This window comes from Protopterus annectens, chromosome 10.part0, assembly GCF_019279795.1.
Source record: "Protopterus annectens isolate FY-2018-M chromosome 10.part0, PAN1.0, whole genome shotgun sequence".
Classification (NCBI taxonomy): Eukaryota; Metazoa; Chordata; order Ceratodontiformes; family Protopteridae; genus Protopterus; species Protopterus annectens.
Window position 1 is genome coordinate 1,263,765,813 of NC_056744.1, and position 24,441 is coordinate 1,263,790,253.

General features: G+C 39.5%; 1 protein-coding gene across 1 annotated transcript in view; it reads right to left on the reverse strand.

The window, feature by feature from the left end:
• The window catches only part of ASTN1 (astrotactin 1), a 5,143,480-nt gene that overhangs the window by 103,699 nt on the left and 5,015,340 nt on the right, over nucleotides 1-24,441 (reverse strand). Inside the window, exon 22 of the mRNA XM_044086860.1 lies at nucleotides 18,897-18,997. Coding sequence (XP_043942795.1) covers nucleotides 18,897-18,997 — 101 coding nt within the window. The remainder of the gene's footprint in view (nucleotides 1-18,896; nucleotides 18,998-24,441) is intronic.

Genomic DNA, 24,441 nt, shown 5'->3' on the forward strand with positions numbered 1-24,441 from the left:
TCTCAGTCATCCTCTATTGCAATATTACCAGCTTACAATTTTTTTTAATGTAATGTAGGCAATTAATTCTTCAAGGGTAGCAGGCACTGAATTTGTAGATGAAATACTGAAATGTAAAGTTGTTTGCCAGTAACAGCCTCTTCATTAGTTACAGATCTTTTTAATGTAGAATTATATGGATGAATTTTACTTCTGCAGATATTGTCCTTATTGACTGATAGTAGTGGGTTGTAATGACAGATGTTTGAGAGGCCTTTTATGGTTAAAATATTCTGAAATGGGTAGTTTTGTCATTATTGGTTCATGCATTTTGTTTCATTGCTTAAAGGAAAAATGTACAAAATTACAAATTTAAAACACACTCCAACAAGTGTAAATGCTTCTTTGTGCAACTAGCTGTTTTTTGTTTATCAAATGACACACTGTGTTGTAAAATCTGAAAGCATGTTAGTAGCATAATTGCCTTTGGTGCAGATGGCTGTGGATTCTACTCCCACACCATGTACGTGGAGTGCTGATATTGCATTGCCCATATAATTGTTGATTATTTGGTGCATTATAAGGGGGATAGGGGTTCTACACTCCTGAGTATGTCCTTTGTATGTGATGCCTAGTGACTATGAACTTGCTGGTTTGTTAGTCATTTCCTATTGCAATATTACCAACTTACCAATTTTTTTATGTAATATAGGCAATTAATTCTTCAAGGGCAGCAGGCACTGAATTTGTACATAAAACATTGATATATGAAGTTGTTTTGCCCGTAGTAACCTCTTCATTAGTTGTAGATTTCTTTAACATGGAATTCAGATGATTTTACTTCTGCAGAGATTGTGTGTATGGAGTAATATCGGTGGATTGTAATGACAGAAGACTTGAGTGGTCTTTTATGGCTGAAATTTTCTGAAAAGGGCAGTTACTGGTTCATACATTTTGTTTCATTGCTTATTAAAAGAATATTTAAAACTACAAATTTAAAACACTTTTTAACACGTGGTGCTGTATTATACAAGGAATATAATTCAATGCAATCAGGAAGGTGAATCAAAGAACAAATACACATATACATGGCCCTAAAAAATGTGTGCAAGGAGTCTGTTTTGAAAACAGCCCAAAGGTAAACTTAATTCTTCACTAGACAGATGCATTTTCTGTGAATATGGGTTTTCATGCCGTTTCAATGAATGAGTTTTTCCATTTCAATGAATGTGAGTTTCAAGGGCAGAGAAGATTACTGCTTATGCTAAGTCTGTTTTTATTGTGAGACTGTATTATTTAGCAAATGGCTACCTGTGTTTTGTGCTATTTTATTTTTATATCTGTAATCACTGTAGAAGCAAATAAGAGAACAATATGCAAGGTAACTGGTGAGAATTAACCAAATAATGGAAAACTGGAATGGCTGAGGAGGCAGCTGCTCCTGGGGGGAGGGGGTTGCTGCAGGTGGCGCTGCTCTGGGGGGGGGGGCAGTCTATTACCCTGCCTAGGGCCCTATTTGACCATGATCCGGCTCTGATATTTAAAGTAGAAAATACTATGCAGAGGTAGTTGCAGTTAAAGATACCTTGTAATGTAATTATTCTTCCTATGCATTTAAATAATTTAAGGAAATGACTGGAGTGGCTTTCTTGGGGAGTGACCGTGTGGGTGTGGCTCAAATAGGGGTGTTTCATGATTATGATGTGGTGGGGCTTTAGGGGCACCAGAGCACTACTTCGCCTGGGGCGCCATTTCGGCTAAGGCCGGCCCTGTCTAGACTTGAATGAAAATCTGAATTAGCTGAACTACTTAGTTTCTCTTTAACATTTAGAACATTTTCTTCTTTCTTCCTTCTGCCCCTGTTTGCCTATAGAAGTATTTTTTTTTTTTTTTTGTTTTTCCTGTATAGTTTCAAGATAATTGTTTTTTGTATTACATTGTTCTATATCTCCCAACTAGTTTTGTTGGTCATCAAGATAAAGTGTACATTTTAAGATGAACTGAAATTATAATAATATGACCGTTTCTTTTTTGAAAGAGTGTACTTTCAGTCACTTTTTGTAAAGTGAAACATTCAGTATAATTCCTATGTGTTGAAGGCTCTCTTTTCCTTCAGACAACATGCATATTTTAAATAAGTTTTCAGGAGTTTAATTGTGTGTGTAAAACAAAGTAGTGCTTTGCATATTTCATATGCTTTGTATGAAGTGATTCATATATGATATTTCTGCATGACATCATCTATTCCATTCTGACAGCAAGACATCTATGTCCCAAATTTACTTTGAATGGTAAAGCTGCATGTTCGGCATAACATTTTCAAATAATCATGTGACTTGTTTTTAGTGATGTGACTGGATCTTTAACTTATGTAAACATGATTTGTTAACTTCCTTATAAAGGGTGGCAATGTTCTTGTGTAATGTGATAGCATCAGCTGCTAAAACTTTGTTTCTACTAACAAATACAGTTTATATTTTACTTCTGAAACAAGAGATAAAGCTCAGTGGTTTTGAGTTCTTCCACCAGCAAGAATGAGTAAACTAATTTTAAGAAAACTCACTAATTGTATACTAAAAATACTAAAATCAGTACAAGCAGTATCAGTACATTCAATATTAAGCAAGTTTATCAAAGTAAATATTAAAAATTTGATCATATACCTTCTCTCTTCCCCATGGGCAAGCGGCTGAGGGGAGTCTGCTGGATCTTCAATATAGACAGGCTCACAAGACAAGCCCAGACATTGTATAATTGCTAGTTGTTTGACATTTTAGAAATGTGTGGTCTAGATGTGCTATCACAGCTGACCGCAGTGCCCCTCACTGTGCTGCTGACCTACCTCGGCTCCTTACTTCCTATTCTGGAGGGAATACAGGGGGTAATACAGTGACCTACCTCGGCTCCTAGCTCTTATCTGGAGGGAAAACAAGGGGAAATATAGTGTTCTACCTGGCTCCTAATCTCCTATCAGAAGGGAACTCAAGGGGGCATAGTGTATGCTAGGGATAGTATTATTCAGACTATGCACATAGCCATATGTGACTCTATTGTGACCACTGCTAGCTAAACGCATTAAGTGGATCTGCTTGCTAAGACACAGTCACTGAGTCTGATAATTTCCTTAAAGTGCTTTTTCCTGCTTTGCACGGCTAAAGGGTCTTTCCTGCCTCTTCTGTAGGGAATACTAGGGGATATATAGTGTGCTAAGGATAACAGTCATCAATCAATGCCATTGGTCCTCTGTGTTTCTACTGTTAATCAACCACGTTTATAGGACCGCTTTGGAGAAACACACTTTCTGAGTCCTTTAGTTTGCTAAACAATTTTTAACTGATTTTGCAATTTGTTTGCCTGCTCCCTTCAACATTAACCAAAATAATGAGTGTTACCTGCTACAAGGCTAGAGATTTCAAGTAATATGTGTACAGCATTCCATTGCAATATACTGTCGTTATAACACTTGCAACACCCTGCACTTTTCAACTAAGGTTGCGTTTGTTCCTTGTTATAAGCATGTAACTTAATGCAATACAACAAATAACCCAGGTAACTGTATTGTCCGTGGAATAACTGTCTAGATTTGTCCTATTTTAACAGCTGTCTCTTTTAAGTGGATTTGTCCTAATTTAACAACTATCTCAGTTAATTTATTTAAGTGGATTGTCCTAATTTAACAACTATCTCAGTTAATAACTGCTATGACAATGTTGTGTTTAGCTCTGTTAGCTGTACCTTGAACTGGAATAATAGGTCTGATTTACTGCTCTACATTTGTTTGTTTCCTCTCTGCTGCCTCTTTATTTTTCCCTTTTTCTTCTGTCTGGCTACAGCCCTCTGTGGGTAGTTTCCACCTCCCCTGCTCATCTAATGCTTGTGTTGTTCTGCTCTTCTCCCTACAGCTATTCATGCTGCATTCCACCCTATCCACTACCGCCTAAGAAACCTCCCTATTAAGGAATTCTAATAAGGGACTCTGCTTAAGCCCACTGAGGAGCCTGCAAAAGATAGCCCCCCTCAAGATATTTATAAAGAAGTGTATGTACTGCATTTTGTAAAACATAACTGCTACTAGTGTTGTTACCCATAGTGTCAGTACTTTTTACCCGTGCTAGCTAAAAAGCCTACAGTGCTTTTGTTTTATTTCTCTATCTGTCCCTTATTCTCTTCCACCCACTAAGCTACAGACTATATAAAAATATTATTTGCCACTAGGTGCCACTGCTCATCCACTCATCTGAGAAAAATCACTTTTATTCCTGTTCTGCTCTCTCCCGAGGTGTTCCGCACTCTCTTCACACATTAACCCCTCTAACCTGCTTAAAGTTGTGCATTGCATCTCTACCTTTCTCCCCCACACTCTCCAGCCCACCTACCTTTGCTGTTCCTGTTCTTCCTGTAAGGTCCCACGTTTCTTCCTCAGCTGGCTGATTGGTTTCTGCCAGCCACCTCCTCGCCAGCTCTTCCCGCTCCGTTCGCCTTACGGGCTCACTCCGCTCCCCTACCCTGCCCCAATTTCCACCCGCCCCCCCCCAGTACAACTACATTTATAGTTCTCTAACCACTCCCATATTAACCGCACCCATCAGATTAAATCCCTCACTCCCTCTACACCCTATCACTTTCCTAGGCCTTTTGTCATACAACCCACCACCAACTAATTGCATCACCATCCACCCTTCTATATCCCTGTGAATACTCCCTCACATACTCCATTGTATTCCTCACTTCTCATATTTAACCATCTCTCTTCCTACACATCCCTCTCACTTAACTCACACCCTGTCTGCCAACATGCAAATAAAACCTGCCTATGCTCTTCTACCCTTATTTCTAAGCCGAATCCTCTTCTGTGTACTCTACCTTACTAGTCTCCCACACCTTCAGCACTCTCCTCCCTTTCACACAACTGCAATTTACATTAAAAAGACTTTCACTCTACAACCCAAGCTCCCCCACCTCTACAAACATAATTAATATTTTCTATTTCAAAGGAAGCTCTTTCTTACTCATAGTAAACCACTTCCCATACCCTCCAAACTCATCTCATTAGGTTTCAACATCTACACCTATGACCCATTAGAACATAGATACATATCCATACCTTACTCTAAGTTATCACCCTCCTCCTCCATTCTGGAGACATACACCCTAACAGTAATACCCTATACTAAGCCCATACCCTCATTTGACACTGCAGAGCTAACCCTGGCCCTTCTCAAAGTAAACAACAATAAAACTTTATGCATTGCCTCCCTGTACGTTCCTCCTGGTAACAATATCCCTACACTAGAAGATATTCTCGTCTGGTTCACCTCCAACATAAACAATGAGACAATAATCCTAGGCGATGTCAACAAAAACTGGTCTTCCACTGACTCATCTACCCCTTCTCAAAGCATCAACCTATATCAATTCACACAGCTAATCAAAACCCCTACTAGTTCAAATAAAGATTATACCACAGGTAGCATCCTTGACTGGATACTAGTCTACCACCCAGACTGAGTTTCTGATAGTGGTACTCTCCCAGACACCCTAAGTGACCATCTCCCTGCCTACATACACCATTCCCCCTCCACCCTCCTGCTTCAGCACAAACATATTACCACCTGCAACATGCAAAACTTCAACCCCCTAAATTTCTCGAATGCCTTAAAATAGATAGACTATAACCCTCTAAAGTCTCTCCCTTTAGATGCTGCTGTCTCACTTTTTAAAATAACTTTCATTGATATACTAAACCATTTCGCCCCCTGTAGAACCAAAAGACTTAGATCCAAAACAGCCCCCTGGCTAACTAAAGACACAAAACTTCTTATGCATCTCCGAGATAAAATCTGCAAATACTATCTAAAATGCAAAACTCCCAACTTTCTGGCTGAATACAAGCAACGGCGAAATCAAGTAAAAAAAACAAATAGTCACTGACCACAAATCATACTACCCTAAACTTCAAAACAATCATAAAACCAACCCCAAACAATTTTGGAAAAGTATTGCAAAAATACTATCCTCAGGCAAAAAAGAAAACCCTTGCCCTGACCCAGACACACCAGACCTCTACCTAGCTACCCAATTCAACTCCTTTTTCATTGACTCCATAGGCAAACTGACCTCTTCTTTCCCGAACAACATCCCCCCAACTTAACTGAAACCAAAAACGCAGCACCCAAGAACCCGGAGTCCTCCCCTTTTACTCTCAAATCCATTCCTACCCACACTATAAAAAAGCTCCTACAAAAGTTAAAACCTTGCTCTAATGCCCCAGATGACATCCTGTCCAACTTTCTCCAACTAGCTGCTGATGGAATAGCCCTTCCAATCAGCATCCTAATCAATCGCTTCATTCAGGAGTCCTATGTACCATACCTCTTGAAAAAAGCCTTCATCATCCCCCTCCATAAAGGAGGTACAAACTGTTCAATCTCCAACTTTCACCCTATTGCTATCCGATCCCCTATCTCTAAGATACTCGAAAAATGTATTCACCTCCAACTACTACCCTACCTACTGGACAACCAACTCCTAACTCCTACCCAACACGGATTTAGACCAGGACATAGCACCACCACCACTGCCCTTCTTTCCTTCCTCAAAATCATTAATTCTGCTCGTGACTCTTGGAACATAGTTTCTACCCTCCTCCTAGACTTATCCAAAGCTTTCGACACTCTCTCATGAGCTTCTGCTTTCTAAACTCTCCCATCTTAATCTCTCCTCCTCTTCTATCAAATGGTTCACCAGCTATCTCTCAGCCAGAGAACAAGCTGTAAAATTGAACTATTGCGCTTCCTCCTTCCGTCACACCCCAACAGGTGTACCCCAAGGCTCTATCTTGGGTCCTTTATTATTTAACATTTTCATCAATGATTTCCACCAAAAGATCCCCAATGCCAAACTGTTGCAATACGCAGACGGTTCACTATCATTTGCTCAGCCAAAACTCTTCCCTTACTAATAAACCTTACTCAAGAGGCTTTCTCCTCCACTGAGTCCTGGATGCTTGACAATCATTTAGCCCTAAATGCCTCCAAATCCAAAATAATGATCTTTACCCCTTCTAGACATACTGCTGTTGACAAAGCATCCTTTTCCATACTTAGTTTAAACAAAACATCTATTGAAATAGTTCCCCATACTAAACTTCTGGGTGTCCTTATCAATGACCAGCTAAAATTTGACATCCTCCTACAAACCAATATTAAAAAGACGCATCAAAAACTTGGAATGCTTTATCGACACAGACCCTACCTTTCTCTGTCTTCTAGACATCTCCTATCTACCACCTACCTCCTACCCTCCCTTTTGTATGGAGCTCCACTACTCTCTAACCTCCAATCATCCCTAAAATCTAAACTTTCCTCATGCTATAATAAAATTTCAAAGTTTGCCACAGGATCCAAATCCTCTACTCACCACTGTAAGTCCCTACATGCTCTAGATTGGTTGGAACTCCCAGGCTACCTAAATTTCATTCAACTAACTACAGAACACAAGCTGATTTTCAAACCTTCTAACTGTCCATCACTCTCCTCTTCCCTAAAACTTCACCAGCCACATAGAACACTTAGATCCACAAATCAGAACCTCTTAGAACTTTACAAGCCTTTACACGCACCAGGGCAACTTCTACTATCATTCTCCCTTGCCAGATTATGGAACTCTCTTCCCCCCTATATTAGAACTACCCCAAACCTGCCCTCCTTTAAAACCCTACTTCACTCTCACCTCTCCTCCCTCTGGGAATACTCCTGCACTCATCCCACCTGATTCCTGACACCTATCCCTACTCTATCCCACTCACAATCACTGCCACAGCTTCAATTCCACTCTCTAAAATTCCTTTGCCTAAATACATATAGTTGTATTAACTGAACATGAATTTATTGTTTTTGTAAATATCTTAATTGTATTGTATTAAATGAACATGACTCTATTGTTTTTGTAAATATCTTATAAGTGAATGACTCTGTTCATACATTTCAAGATATGTAAAATTTTGTCCTTCAGTATATTGAATGCTAAACTGTTGCTCTTATATGCTGTACTAATACATTGTATATTATCTTTCTGTTTGGAGCTTTTCTCCTCGGATCTCCATTGAAAACGGGCTACCTTGGCCCAATGAACTTTCCCGGTTAACAAACTGAAATAAAATAAAATAAATAACTACTATGTGTTTAACAGGAACTTGGTATAAAGTAATGTAAGCAAATTGAGCTTTTCTTCCTGAGCCTCCGCTGAAAATGGGTATTACCCTTTCGGGCTTTCCCGGTAAACAAAGATAAATAAATAAATAAGTGTTGGGCATTTCTGATGCTAAATATAGTGCTGTCTGGCACTACTGAATCACATAAATTACCAAATTCATAGTTTGTTTTCAGTTGAAAAATACAACAGCAGAATCATTAACAGAATCAGAGGGACCTTGTAACATCAAGAAAAATAAATGGTATCTATATTGTAGATGTTTACTCTATTCATAGCAACTGAAAATTTTTGTTGCAGCTATGTTTTCACTTTCTCCCACTAAAAATCTGTAAACTTCTAATGTTTTTCCCCGTGATGCACAAAACACAATAGTCAAAGACATCTGGTGACAAAAGGAAAAACCCTATACACAAACATATCTTTTCTAATCTCACACACACACACACACACACACACACACACACGCACGCACGCACGCACGCACGCACACACACACACACACACACACACACACACACACACACACACACACACACACACACACACACACACGCTTACATATACGTGCACACCACACACATACATATGTGTGCATGCGCACACATTCTGCAGGCACTCCTTGTAAACAGTTAAGCAGATGAAATTTCAGTCATGTTGCTTTAAATGATTACCAGTACTGCTTGTAGCCTTACCACCTGGCACTGACACCTCATAACACACAATTGTACTACTGAATAAAAAAATGTGTTCAAGCCATGATTGGACATGGCTGCTTATCTAATTAAAAAGACTATAGGGATCAGTCAGCAATGACATCTCTTCTACAGTGCTGATCATCCCCACCCATCAGCTTGTTCCTGGGGCACATACCCCATTCACTCCATACCCTAACTACTGACTTGATAGCACACTATATTTTTTCAGCTAAAACTGAACTTCATTTCTGTATCCAAAATTTCCAGGTCTCCCAATAGATTACCCTGGATAGAATTATTTCCTGGTACCTGCAAATGCAAAATTGTTCAGACAAAAGACATACTGACTTATTCGCAATTACTTCTAACACCATGTAGCATTCAAAATAGCAGGATGCTCAAGTAATGTGATGAAGACAAGTTGCAACAGGTCAGCTTAATCAACATTAAATGCTTTGAATTTTTCCCAATGGCTAGGTACTCCTGTTTTGTCCCTAGTACTGTTTACACTGATATATATATATATATATATATATTTATATATATATATATATATATACATACACACATACATATACACACACATATACATATGTGTGTGTGTACCTATCACTAATTATATATATATATATATATATATATATATATATATATATATATATATATATATAAATTTACTATTAATAGTCGATCCACATAAACATCAATGTGCTTAATGGTTTTAATTTAAACAAGAAACATCTTTATTAAACTAGCACTTATGACACAGGCAATCATATATTTTTAGAAATGAAAACAAACCATATTGACATATTTTAGTTGCAAATATTATACATAAATTATAATCAGTCCAGTCATTGTCATTCAAACATTACATAGTTCATTCAAATCCTGCCTTTTTTTAAACCTCATTCCTCATGCCAAACATTATTCTGCATGTATTGATCCCACATTTCCTTTTTTTCTATGTAATTCACTCTTATCCTTTTCTAAAGATCCCATTTGCAGTTGTTTTATCTATATTACTATATTCACTACTTCGAGTACAGCTGGTTTAGACTATAATTTCCATTTTCTAGTAATTGCTTTTGGCAGCCACCATAATTAGACTCAGTAAAGCCTTGTTGACATACATCAACAAAAAAGTCAACACAATACAGTGCATGCTCCGAGGCTAATCCTCAGAACATGTAAAAGAAAATAAAGTGATTTTTAGCGGTTCAAGCCCCCATGCCCACCCCTCCCCCCTGATAATTATTTATGATAATTCTCAGTTTACACAATCCCCAGGGAAAGGTATAGCCCCCTGACATGGGGTCTGTTGGCCATCTGTATAGTTCAACCAAAATATATCAGCAATTCATTGGTCAAAATAAATGAAATTCAATCTATGCTGGCACCCAGTGTATATATACACCCCCACACACACACACAAGCACGTATATATATATATATATATAGAGAGAGAGAGAGAGAGAGACATGGTTTCCCAGCCTGTCAACAAAATGTACCTTGATGAACATTAACTCATGATTTTTCTGCTTCTACAGTAGGGTTTCTCATTGTTTAAATGTGACAATGAGAATGCTATTACGTCTGTAATAATTTTCCATGATTGCACAACCTTGAAGGTAGTAACTTAAGGGTCGGTGGGGGTGGGGGGTGGGGGCAAAGTCATCTACATGGGGAGTGTAGTTGGACTTTCACATTGTAAAAAACAGTGACTTGCGTTTTTTTGAAATAAGTTGGCCAGTTGTGTGACTATTTGGTTTGTCACTAGTTTCGGAGTCTGGGCTTTACAGAGAAAACACTGCATTTTTACTTGCCCTCATTTTCCAGGTTGTGGCTGAGAAAGCGTCGGTGGACTAGCCCAGCTAACAAATTATAAATAAATAATAGCTTATACCTTATATATAACACCTGCCCCCCCCCCCCCCCCCCAGCGCCATCTTTACTTGCTAGGATACCCCATGGCTGCTGTGTGCTTCAGGCCCCTGTGCGCTGATCATATGTAAGTGATTGTTTCTGTATTTATTAGCTTGCAAACTTTTACTGTTATCGGTTTTCTACTATCTGCGTACTAAATGAACGTGCTGAAAGATTGTATAGTTACTACAACACTGTAGGTATATTCAAGCAACTATCTCACTGGTAGTAGCGTTTGCATTGAATTGTTTTTTTCCCTTTTGGACATTCTGTATATCTAGAACCTGTTGTACTGGCTTGTCATGTTTTTAATGATATATCTAGCCTAGAACTCATGTCCGCTGAAGGATATAATCGATATCTAGCCTAGAATTCTTGTCCGCTGAAGGATATAATTGATTGTATAAGCTTTACAAATAGCCGCTAATCTTCTAAGTGCGTGGATCTCCACTTAGAACAAAGCAACGTCTTTTATCCACCTGCTCTCCCTCACTCTGACTTGTCAATACTGGCGGGAGTTTTCTCTCCTGATATCTTGGCCAACGCCACTGAAAGATTCTGGCGTTTTATCCTTTTAACTGGGTTTACAAATAAATTGCATCTATCCAGTTCTGTTAACATGCGGTGCGTGGCGGGAGTTTTTCTCTCCAGATACTACCTTATCAAATCTGTAGTTATCTTGGCCAACGCCACTGAAAGATAGTGGCGTTTTATCCTTTTTTCTATATTTACAAATAAATTGCTTTTTATGCAGTACTATTAACATGTGGTGTGTGGCGGGAATTTTTTCTCTCCAGATATTAAACTTTTCAAATCTGTAATTATCTTGGCCAACGCCACTCAAAGATAGCGGCATTTTATCCTTTTTACTTGATTTACAAATAATTTAATGGTTTTTGTTACTTTGTGGTTATCCAGAAGGACGCCAAACCCTGCATAAACACCGGCATAGCTTATGTACCTATCTTAATCCAAATAGAATGCTAGTTGCATCCCTTTTCATACAGAGCGGTTAATAAGTACGGCAAAAGGCTTAGAATATAATCATCCTACTTCAATCAGCTACAAAGTGTGCATGATATAACGTACTTTGCAACTGTTTGCTTTTGGTTTGTTGTACTTAACTATCTGCTTCTTGTTGTGCTCTTCACACAGTGTAATACCAAAAACGTCTTGCCTTTAACAGTGTTTTCACTTATACCATGGCTATTGTATAATGTTAGATGAAAACTGTTTGTAGTAAACCATTATCTTGTCTTTTGTCTTTCCTAACTCTAGTGATATGAATTTGATTGCTTCTAAGTGATTTGCTAAGTATTTTGCCTAACTATTTTGTAGTGTGCCATCTAATACGTTTTTGTCTCTCTCTTGTCTTTCTCCCTTCTCTCTTGTTCCTGTTTTGATACATATCTGCTTTCACCTCTTCAGCCTGCCTGCCCTCCACTAGGAGATTATTAACCACCAGGGACCTAAGGACCCACCCCAATCATCCAGCTGTAACATCACCTCATAAGTGTAAACCTGTGTTCTCACACGAAAAGTGATAAGAGAGTATGTGCAATTTGTAAGTCTGGCTTTGTAGCTAAATCATTTCACTGCTTTAATCCTTGTTGTTGTTTATTGTAAGCCTCACAGCCTGAACACTCAGTGGCGATACCCCCCCCCCCCATAAATCCAGTAGTCTACGAATAATCCCTCTCATACTTCTAGTTTTCTTAGCCCATTCACATAGATTGTCTATCTAGCCCTAGTCTAGTCTTGCCCGATTTTTTTTCCCTCACCTCTGTGGTTATGAACCTGACTGCCCACTAGGTGGCACCCTCCTATCTGCTCCTTTCTTGTAGCCCCTCATCCTCATAAGGCTCTCTTCTTTTTAAACTCCTTTTTAGCATTCTTACAATTGACCCTACCTATTACCTGCTCTGCTATACTTTCCCACCTTCTGCCTTTACAAATCACTTATACTACTTCTTACACTTCTACACAGATCACAAACCTACTTACCCCCACAGCCACTCTTCCACAATCAGAATTCCACTGATTGTTCACCTCAACTGTCTCACCCAACTGTCCTAACCCGCTCTGTTCACCCTGCGGGCTCACTCCGCTCCCCTCCCTACCCCCAATTTCCACCCACCCCCAGGGGTCCTCAATTTATTTTCACTAACCACACCCCCATTTTACCTGTACCAATCAATTAGCTCTCCTTATTACCACTCCCCACCAAACTTATTCACTTACCTCTCCTACCATATCATATATCCACCCCACCTTTACAGTTTCAACTACCCAGCTGCTATGACTACATACCCCTATCTATCTTCACATCTTATTCCAAGATTATGGCCAATGTTTCCTACCTAACTCAACTAATATTCATAGCCTTTGTTTCGCTCCTACCTCCTCTAATAACTATCTACACATTAACCTCTTATGAACAACCACTTCACCCAAACCTTCTACTACCCTCCAGGCTCACTTCCACACCACTACTACCTATCTCCCTTTACAGCTTTAACACCACAATTTGTCCCTGCTACCTGCAAACCAAATATCACAGACTAACCCATATAAAATATAGTACTCTCCATACAAGAAAAACACTTTTTTATTTCCTTAAATTTAACAACCCCACATACAAAATACTCCACCTAGCCCTGTTAGATGGAGACATTCATTCCAATCCTGGCCCAAACAATATTCCTGACACTGTACAATTCAACACTAACATAACTCATACACATACGCCTAATAAGCCTCCAAACTCTCTTTCTATAGCACATCTTAACATTCGAAGCATTAAAAACAAGACTGCCCATCTTCATGCCCTATTAGAATTCTACCAATATGATTTCCTATGTCTATCAGAAATATGGCTAAAACCATCCATTATTGACAATGAACTTACCCCACCTGCTTACAGTATCCTAAGATTGGACCGTATTAACAAAAAGGGAGGTGGTGTTGCAGTCCTTTACAAAAATAATCTTCAAGTCACCACATCTAACATAAATCTACCTATATTTAATAACGCGGAAATCCTTGTCACTAAACTTCAAATCAACAAATTCAAATCCATTAACATTGCTTGTATTTACCTTCCCCCTGGAAATAACATTAATATCCTTGAAAGCATTCTTAACTGGATATCAATCAATCTTCCACAAGAAACTTTAGTACTTGGGGACTTTAACATCGACTGGAAGTCCTGCAGTACCCCTCATCCCACCACCCACATTAATCTTTATGGCTTCTCACAAGTCATTACCTCCCCTACAAGAATTAATAAAACCAACAACATAGAAAGTACATTAGATTGGATTCTTACAAACTCTCCACATCTCACATACAAAGCAGGAACCCTCCCTGATGATCTCAGTGATCACTCACTCACTTATATCATCAGACACAAAACTAACATACCTAACCCTACTACTTATCGAACAATCCGGACTAAAAAATTCTTCAACCCTGAACTTTTCCAGCTAGAACTCAAACACTGCGATTGGTCACCACTAAAAACACTCCCCCTAGATAAAGCAGTTGACGACTTTAATTCCACATTCTTATCCATCCTTGACCAACATGCCCCTGTATGCTCTATTAGAAGTAACGCTAAACCTGCCCCATGGCTCACCAAAGCAACTAGACAGAAAATTCTCCTCAGAAACAAATCTTGGACAAAATGGCACACTACCAGGAATTTAACAGACCACCAAACCTTTAGACAACTAAGAAATACTACTAAAAAAGCTATCCTGATAGATAAAAAAAATGTATATCCAACTACAACAAACTAACCAAAGGAATCCACAAAAATTCTGGTTCAGCATCAACTAACTCCTACACCCAGGTCAAACTATTACACCTATCCCACAAGGCTCAAACCAAGATAATCCAACACAAACTGCCAATGCCTTTAATTCTTTCTTTACAGATACCATTCAAACACTAGCTAAGCAATTATCTCCAACTTCCCCTAATCTAACCACCTTTCCAACCTGCCCAATTCCATTATTTCAGCTTAAACCTGTTCCTACATCCTTCACTTGCTCTCTTCTAGAAAAACTGAAACTTACTACCCCCTATGCTGACCATCTACCTGCTGAATACCTGCAAAAAGGTGCCAAGGCCATAGCCCTCCCCATTTCCATACTTATAAACAGAACTATAACCGAAGGAAATATCCCATCTATCTGGAAAATCTCACACATCATCCCCCTTCATAAAGGTGGTAACTCCATTGACATTTCAAACTATAGACCAATAGCCCTACTCTCTCCACTGGCAAAAATAATGGAAAAATGTGTCCATAAGCAACTACTCACCCATCTTATTGATAATAACTTACTTGCCAACTGTCAACATAGGTTTAGACCTAACCATAGCACCACCACAGCCCTACTCTCCTTCACAGACTGTATAAATTCTAACCGTAATAACAATACCCTTTCCTCTTCTGTCTTCATTGATTTATCTAAGGCTTTTGATATGGTTAACCACCAGCTCCTTATTGAAATACTTAAATCTCTTTCTCTTGATACTTTAGCATTACAATAGTTCAAATCCTACTTAGAGAATAGACAACAAGCAGTACTATGGGAAAGCAACCTATCTTCTCACCTCCCCATTTCCCTTGGTGTCCCCCAGGGCTCAATTTTAGGCCCATTGTTATTTTCCATTTTTATTAATGACCTCCACCTAGCAATTCCTCATGCAACCTGCATTCAATATGCAGACGACTCCACCATCATTTGCTCAGCTAATACTCCTACCGAGCTACAATCCCTTACACAAAATGCATTTAATACAGTTGAACAATGGTTTTTAAAACCGTTGCCTTCTACTTAACCCTACAAAAACTAAATTTCTACTTTTTACTCCTACTCGTAGGTCTGCCCCTCTTCACTTCACTCTTACATCCAACAACGGGACTCTCATATCTCCTGACACAACCACCAAACTTCTTGGAATAGCCATAGATAATAATCTAAACTTCGACACTCATACTAACATCACTATAAAAACAGTAAATAATAAACTGGGATCCCTTTACAGAATCAAACCCTTCCTTACTCCTTCAACTAAAATCGCTGTAGCCAGAACTCATTTAATCACTACCTTACTCTATGCTTCACCCATATACACCAATCTCTCAAAAAACAACCTAAACAAACTTGCTACTACCTATCACAGCATTGCTTGATTTGCCACAGGATCTCCTTTTAGAACACATCACTGCAACAACCTAAAACAACTAGGATGGCTAGAGTTCCACAACCAGATACTATTTCAACAACTCACTATTACCCATAAGAGCTTGTACTACCCCACCTATACACCTATACTGACTACTCTCATTACCCCCTACAACAATCTTAAGAACCTACGCTCCTCTAATAAGCTACTTATTACTATCAGCAAATCCAACAACTCAGCTGGAGATTCATTGTTCTCTAACTCTGTAGGGAAACACTGGAACAGGCTTCCCTCTGAACTCCTATCTCTGTCCTCCATAAGACTCTTTAAACTGAAAATAAAACAATTTCTCAGTACTCACTGGCTTTGCCCTTGTACTAACCCTGACTAACTGTCTTCTCTTCTATTTCCTATGTCTTCTCTGCTCCTAACATGAGTATATTCTACCTACTTACATCCTCTTGCTAATTCCTATATATCTTGTATTTCACTGTCTCATATGATACATTTGTATAATTAATCAACTGTTTATACTTTTCTATCCTGCTTGCAATTGAAAACAACTATTTTGTTTTTTATATTTATTGCATTGCATATCATCTCATCATGAGCTAAGTATGCTTGTAATGACAACTGTATCTAATCTGTATGGCTGTAATCTGTTTAGACCCTTTTTAACTACCGATATAATTCTTTGAATTTGTGATAATTATTACAGTTATATATTGTGTCTGTGTATGACTGTAACTGTTTAGAGCTATTTTACTACTGTTATACTTCTTTGAACTTGTGATTATTTTTACTGTATAAAATTGTCTGTGTTGGAGCTTTTCTCCCCGGGCCTCTACTGAAAATGGATTTTATTCCAGTTAGACTAGCCCGGTCAACAAATGCAAAATAAAATAAATAAATAGCAATGATAATGTCAGTAGGTATATAACATTTGTCATAACACAGAGAACGTCAGACAAGACACCACCAGAACTCATTGCAAACATGACTGGCTATTTTCACCCATAAGATATTTTAATTTCATGCGCACACATCAAGCTCCCTCAATGTTCACTTAATCGCACTAACTGCAGTTATTGTGATGCATGTTTACCCATCCTGCAGGTATCATGCTACAGGCTGACTGAATGACTCATTCTACAAAGACACTACTTTGTCTTACATAATGCTGAGATAACAGAGACCAAATGTATCATCCTTTCCTACAGCCATTCCAGAACTGGACAGAAACATGGATCACCACATTAAAAACTAATTTATCATCACCTAAGATCATATTACTGGTCTCTTTACTATTATAGTATGTTGCTTCTTTTATATCAGAAAGAACTATTTGTGACAACCTTACAGTCTACACCCAACAGTGATATTTCACATACCAGTATCTGAACAATGTGGCCCTACTGACAATGGCAGATCATAATATTAAAGATTCATTTAATGTTATCTATAGTGTTCTCATTATCTTTGTTCTGTCCCCGCACCACAGCTCCACATTACAGATTATCCCCCATCCCGTGTCCAGTATATACAACCTGACTTCCACATTGCAGATTATCCCCTATCACGTGTACTGTATATACAACCTCAGTCCCACATTACAGATTATCCCCTGTCCCGTGTACTGTATATACAACCTCAGTCCCATATTACAGATTATCCCCCATCCCACGTCCTGTATATATAACCTCAGTCCCGCATTACAGATTATCCCCCATCCCGTGTCCTGTATATACAACCTCAGTCCTACATTACAGATTATCCCCTGTCCCGTGTACTGTATATACAACCTCAGTCCCATATTACAGATTATCCCCCATCCCATGTCCTGTATATACAGCCTCAGTCTCACATTACAGATTATCCCCTATCCTGTGTTCTGTATATACAACCTCATTTCCACATTACAGATGATCCCCATCCCATGTCCTGTACATACAACCTCAGTCCCACATTACAGATTATCCCCCATCCCGTGTCCAGTATATACAACCTCACTTCCACATTGCAGATTATCCCCTGTCCTGTGTACTGTATATACAACCTCAGTCCCACATTACAGATTATCCCGTTCCATGTCCTGTATATACAGCCTCAGTCTCACATTACAGATTATCCCCGTCCCGTGTTTTGTATATACAACCTCATTTCCACATTACAGATTATCCCCATCCCATGTCCTGTACATACAGCCTCAGTTCCACATTACAGATTATCCCCCATCCCATGTCCTGTATATATAACCTCAGTCCTACATTACAGATTATCCCCATCCCGTGTCCTGTATATACAACCTCAGTCCTACATTACAGATTATCCCCCATTCCATGTCCTGTATATATAACCTCAGTCCTACATTACAGATTATCCCCCATCCCATGTCCTGTATATATAACCTCAGTCCTACATTACAGATTATCCCCATCCCGTGTCCTGTATATATAGCCTCATCCTCAGAGTCTCAAGTGCTACTGCCAGTGATTGCTCACTCTTTTTGTGCCATGCCATTGCGTTGGTGGTTCCAGTTGGCTTCCTTGTGGTCAAGGACTACCATGTTTTATGTTTTGACTATGCAATGTGTACACATAGCGCTATCTTTGTGTACTCATACTCTGCATATGTATTTTAGGGCCAGAGAAAGACATCCTGAACTCAGCAGATACTAGAATCTTAGCTTCCAGCTGGTGATAGTTGTGATGCAGCCACTTTGCAAGTCACCCAGAAAGTGACAGTTAATCCCATCCCTCTCCACTGGTCCTCTCATACTGGGGATGGTATTTATTCACAGCACAGGTGGGAGTAAAATCTGTACATCAGTGGCTGAGAACAATATTAGCAGTTTTTTTGTAATAATAATATGTGTTTTATTACCTTGTGCCTTGACATCATCCACAACAGGACAGGGTGTTTTCACAATTACTTCACTAGACCTGGAACGTCTTCCCATGTTGTCTACCGCCCACAGTGTAAACCTGTTGAATAAGAAATTCAATATTTGTTAACTCTGCCTCAAAATATACACACATTTTTTTTATATTTTTTACCTCTGGTCTGTCTACATCAGATAAGCCTTCAATATGAAATGAGCACATGTAAAATTTAAAAAAAAAGTGTAAAGTCACTTACACATCTGTGAGCTGGGGAATGGAAAATAGAGTGATGCGGAGCTTTCAGTTTTTCTGCACTTTCTCAATAATATATATTTTAGATCATATTTATTAACCAAACAGTCCAAACTCAGACTGCTTATGTATTTCATAAGCTGTATATTAACTGACCACTAATATGCTCTTAGAAAAATAGATGTTGGTTGAAGGATACATGCTCTCATTGTATGGTAGCTAATCAGTTCTGAACACTTCTAGTTTTTCAACAATCAGTATTTTACTGAAAATGGTAGGGGACACTGAGAATGTATTTATACTAGTCTATGCAAAAAAGAAACAAAAAAATGTCTCATAAGAAGTGTGAAAAGAATACATCTTCACTAGGAGTTCTGTTCTGTTGTAGCACCTGCTTCCACTATATTTAGATATAAATTGTTTAAGGAAAATACACTCACCACTGAACATGATTCATAAATGAAAGTTATGTACTTACATAATGCTAGATTTGTCCAGTTCAGCAACTGGGTTATCGAATCAGACTGGATCCGATCTCAGAGTTTTTTCAAGAGCTTGGATCCAAGGCTTTGACTCCTCCCCAACCCCAGAATTCCCTCTGGTTCCCAGATTACCTCAGAACAAGTTTGCTGCTTATAATTATAGATTCTCTGAATAAATACAGGCCTAACTGAGCACCTAGATAGCAAGAAGGACATGTGAAACAGCAAAAAAGCTGTACAACAAATCAAATTCAACAATTGGGACAGATTTCCAAGCTAACAGAAAAAACAGATGGCCTCAAGGAAAGAAATTACTGAGTATGATGTTGCCAAAGGATGCAGTGGACCTGGACTGTACATCCAATTTGTCATGTGACACAAATGTATGGACTGTAGTCCAAGTAGCTGTAGCACAAATCTTATCAATGGGAACTCCGCCCAAAAAGGAAATAGAAGTAGCCACCATTTTGGTAGAAAGAGCCCTTAATTTGCCAGGTAAAGTCAGTCTCATCTTTCCATAAACAAAAGCAATACAGTTGGAAAGCCACCTAGACAATGTTACTTGACCCAATTTAGCTTTTTAGAAAGACAGAAAACGTTGTTCAGACTTTCTGATATCCATCATCCAGGGTACATAAAGCCAGACTTGATGGTGAATGTCTAGCAAATGTAAGGTATATTTTTGTTTGTTCGAGAACTTGGAAAGAATATTGTTAAATTAACTGTTTGATTAAGGTCAACTTTGGAAGGAAGTGAAGATCTGTTTGCAAAGGTACTCTATCTTTATGAAAAACAGATATGGAGGTTTGCAGAACAGAGCTTGCAACTCCGAGATTCTCCAAGTAGATATGATTGCTACCAAAAATATTGTTTTCCAAGGAAGGAATATTAGATCCACTGAAGAAGCAGGCCTGAAGGTAGCCTTGGTCATAACGTAGCATGATAATAATGTTTCAAGGGGTAAATGGATGTCTTAGGAAGAAGGTTCACTTTGAAAAGGCACTGGAAATTTTTAAAGAGGCAATGGAAATCTGGTTTTGCCCTACATGGAAATTGGAAATGGCTGCTACCTGGACTATGATTGTTGAAAAACTGGAGCCCTCGTGAAACAGTTCTGCAAAGAAATCAAAAATAGAGGGAAGACGGGCTGAAAATGGCTCCAAAGCACTGGAACAAGCTGATATATTTTCCACTTGCTAAGATAAACCTTCTTGCTATTTGTTTTTTTATGAGGATAATAACATTTAAATAACGACAGCAGACAGCCTAGCATTTCTGTCCACCATTAAAATTGGAGAAAACCATGCAGTCAGTTTTTAGGTTTCAACAAGGCTGCGTGGGCAGGTGATAAAGAAGGCCTGTATGTGTGTCCAACACCCAAGGCAGATGTTTCAGGTGAAGCCAGAGAAAGGGGAACCAAATCTGATAAGGCCAACTTGGGTCAGTGCGAATAACTTTTGCCTTGCACCTCTTGCCTTTCCTAATTAACTTCATTATCACAGTGAATGATTGAAAAGCATAAAGGAGATCCAGGGAAATTGTGGACTACAGTGTATGCCACTCTGGAGGTGGGATTAGGGCAAAGTAACTACTAAACTTGCTGATTAGGTAAGAAGTGAAAATATCACAGCAAGGTTGGTACCAGTTACTGGAAATCACTGTTGCCACTGTCTGATTTTGGGACCACTCATGGGACAGAAGAGTAGACCTGCTCAGTTTGTCCACCAGTACACTAGAAGTTCCAAAGATGTGCATTGTTCAATGGTTCATCGGTTCATAGGTAGCTACTAGGCTATCGGCCCTGGGGCCTATACAAGCCCAGTCAAAAAGGTACCCTGCCTTTTGCCACCCAAGAAAATTATTTTCCTGTGCCACTGTCGAGCAGAGCCACAGAGGTGATCCCCGGGGTGAATTTCCCATCCAATCATCAAGATTTTTTTTGAAGAGTGTTAATGAGGAGCTTTGTTTCATATAGATAGGTAGTTTATTCCAGAGTATAGGAAGTCTCTGGGACAGGAATCTATCCCTCCAGCATGTCCTGTTTATTGTGGTGACAAGGTTTATGTCCCTAGAGCATGTAGCTCGGAGGGATTGGGATTTCTTTAAGTGGAGCATGTCCAACAGCTCTGGGTTTGACATAGCTTTGTATGTTAGGCAGAGATCCCCTCTGAGTAGGCGATATGCGACGGAGTAAAGCTGGAGTTTTTTTAGACAGTCTACGTAGGGCATCAGTTTGAGCCCAGTAATCCTCTTTGTGAGGTATTTCTGCGGCCTTTCCAGTTGCTGTAGATGTCTTGTGAGGTATATACCAAAAGGGGCACTGTACTCTATAATGGGTCTAATGAGTGATGAGTAGAGGGGAACAATGACCTCTTTTTTCTGGATGAGAAACCTTTTGTGATGAGGTGTGCCACATAGAAGGATTTCCTGACTACTGTGGCGATGTGATTATCAAAGGAGAGATTACTTTCTACCTGTGTCCCAAGGTCTCTTATCACACTTTCGGTGTTAAGTATACTACCGCCTATGTTGTAGTTCATGGGTACAGAGTTTTTACCAAAGGGGATGACAATGCACTTTTTGGCACTGAACTTGAGGCCATGGCTTTGACACCAGGCATCTGTCTCAGTGAGGACCTTTTGTAGGATGTCCACATCGTCAGGAGTTTCAATTATGGCTCCTAGTTTGCAGTCATCTGTGAACTTCGTTAGCCAAAGACCTTCTGTGTTAGCCTGTACTTCAGAGAAGTAGATACCAAACAGGAGAGGACCCAGGACTGAACCCTGTGGTACTCCACTTGTCACTGGTCTGAAGTCAGATTTGGAGTCTGCTACTTTCACAGTGTGGGTTCTGTCAGTGAGCCAGTTGGCAACCCATCTTGTGACATAGGGATTTATACCTAGTTTAGTGAGTTTATCTATAATTCCAGAGTGGGGGATGGTGTCGAAAGCCTTGGCAAGATCTAGATAGGCTATGTGAACCACCTTACCCATGTCTACGGCTTTGGTGACTGCTTCAAAGAAGTCTATCAGGTTTAGGAGATATGTTGGTAATGACTAGATCTAGGATATTGTTGCCTCTGGTGGGGGTGTGGATCAGTTGATCCAGGGCATTAGAGTTTATGAATTCCAGAAAGCGTTGAGCGAAGGAGTTGGTACATGAGTAGTTTTCCCAGTTAATGGTGGGGTAGTTGAAATCGCCCATTATTAGGGTGTTTGGTTGAACCCTAATATTTTCCAGTACATCAAGAAAAGAGCAGTGGGAATCCTGGGGCTTGGTGGGTGATCTGTAGCAAGCTACAATTTGGATTGCAGTTTTGCCCAGAGTTATATGCACTTGGATAACCTTGGCTGCATTATGCTGAGCAACTAGCCTGGAGGTGTGGATATCCTTAATGAATACGTACACACCTCCACCTTTGGTGTTCCGGCCCAGGTTACACGGACGAAAAGTGTGGTATGAGCTATAGCCTGGTAGTGCAGGGGTGCTCTCTGGAGCCTTGAACCAGGTCTCAGTCACTGCACAGATATCGATGTTCTCTATTTTAAGGAGTGCCTCGAGTGAGTGCATTTTGAGATTTAGACTTCTAGCATTGAGAAGCATCACCCTCAGTTTTTTGGGAGAAAGTTCAGGGTTTTTGGTCATTAACAGTGGCCAGTCTTCATTGTGATTATAAAGTGAAGGGAAGATATTGCTATTTGCCATACTCCCATGGCTTCCTAGCACAGTGAATATGAACGGGTTCCACCCTGTTTGTTGATATACCAAATTACTGTCTTCCTGTCTGTCTGGATGGAAATCATACCTTCAATAAGGAAGTCAAGAAAGGCCTGCAATTCTAGGTGGACTGCCTTCATCACCAACAGACTGATGTGAAGACTGGCCACTGTCAATGACCAAAAACCCTGAACTTTCTCTCTTTTGAAGTGCCTCTACCTCCACCCCAGAATGGAAGCTTTCATGGTTCCAATGGCTATCAGGGGTGGTGAGTACAGATATCAACTCCATGATATTATGGGGGATGTCAATCAACATTTGATATACATACTGGTATGAGATGTACTGGTACAAGAAGGTGTTGAAACAGCAAAGACAGCTGAACAGAAAATGTCCACTGCAGGACTTTCATGTAATATCTTGCCTGAAAAACTAGTATGATCAAAGCAGCCATTAAGCCCAGATGTCAGAGAATAAGTCTTGTTGGAGGATAGGGATGATGATGGACTCTGAAGCCATCTGATGCAGGGATAAGATTCTGGATTGTGGGAGCTTCGCTGTTTGAGTAATTGTGTTCAGGTGCCATCCAGTGAATGTTATCATCTGCAATGGTATCAAATGGCTAATGGCAATATTGATACTAATCCCCAACCATGGAGCTACATTGTGAAACAAGTCCCTGCACTGTATTAGTACATCCTTGTTGGTGTGGCTATTTGTCCAAACAGTTGAAAATCTGGAACCCTTGCAGCCAGAGATACACTGCTACCATTGCCATTCATTTGGTGAACACCTTGGAACTGTGGTGAGGCCAAAGGGCAGTGTCATGAATTGAAAATGACTGTCTCCCAGCTGGAAATGGAGAAATCTCCTGGACTTCTTTGCTTTCCTTTATCTTAATATCTTAATATGATAATATGCATCCTGGAGATCTACAGACGACATCCACACATCCTTACTGAGAAGAGGTAAAATAGACTGAACAGTAACCATCCAGAATTTTGTCTGTTTTACAGACTGATTGAGGTGACTTAGGTCGATAATGGGCCTTAGGTCCCCTATTTTTTTCTGAACTAAAAAGAACCACGAATAGAC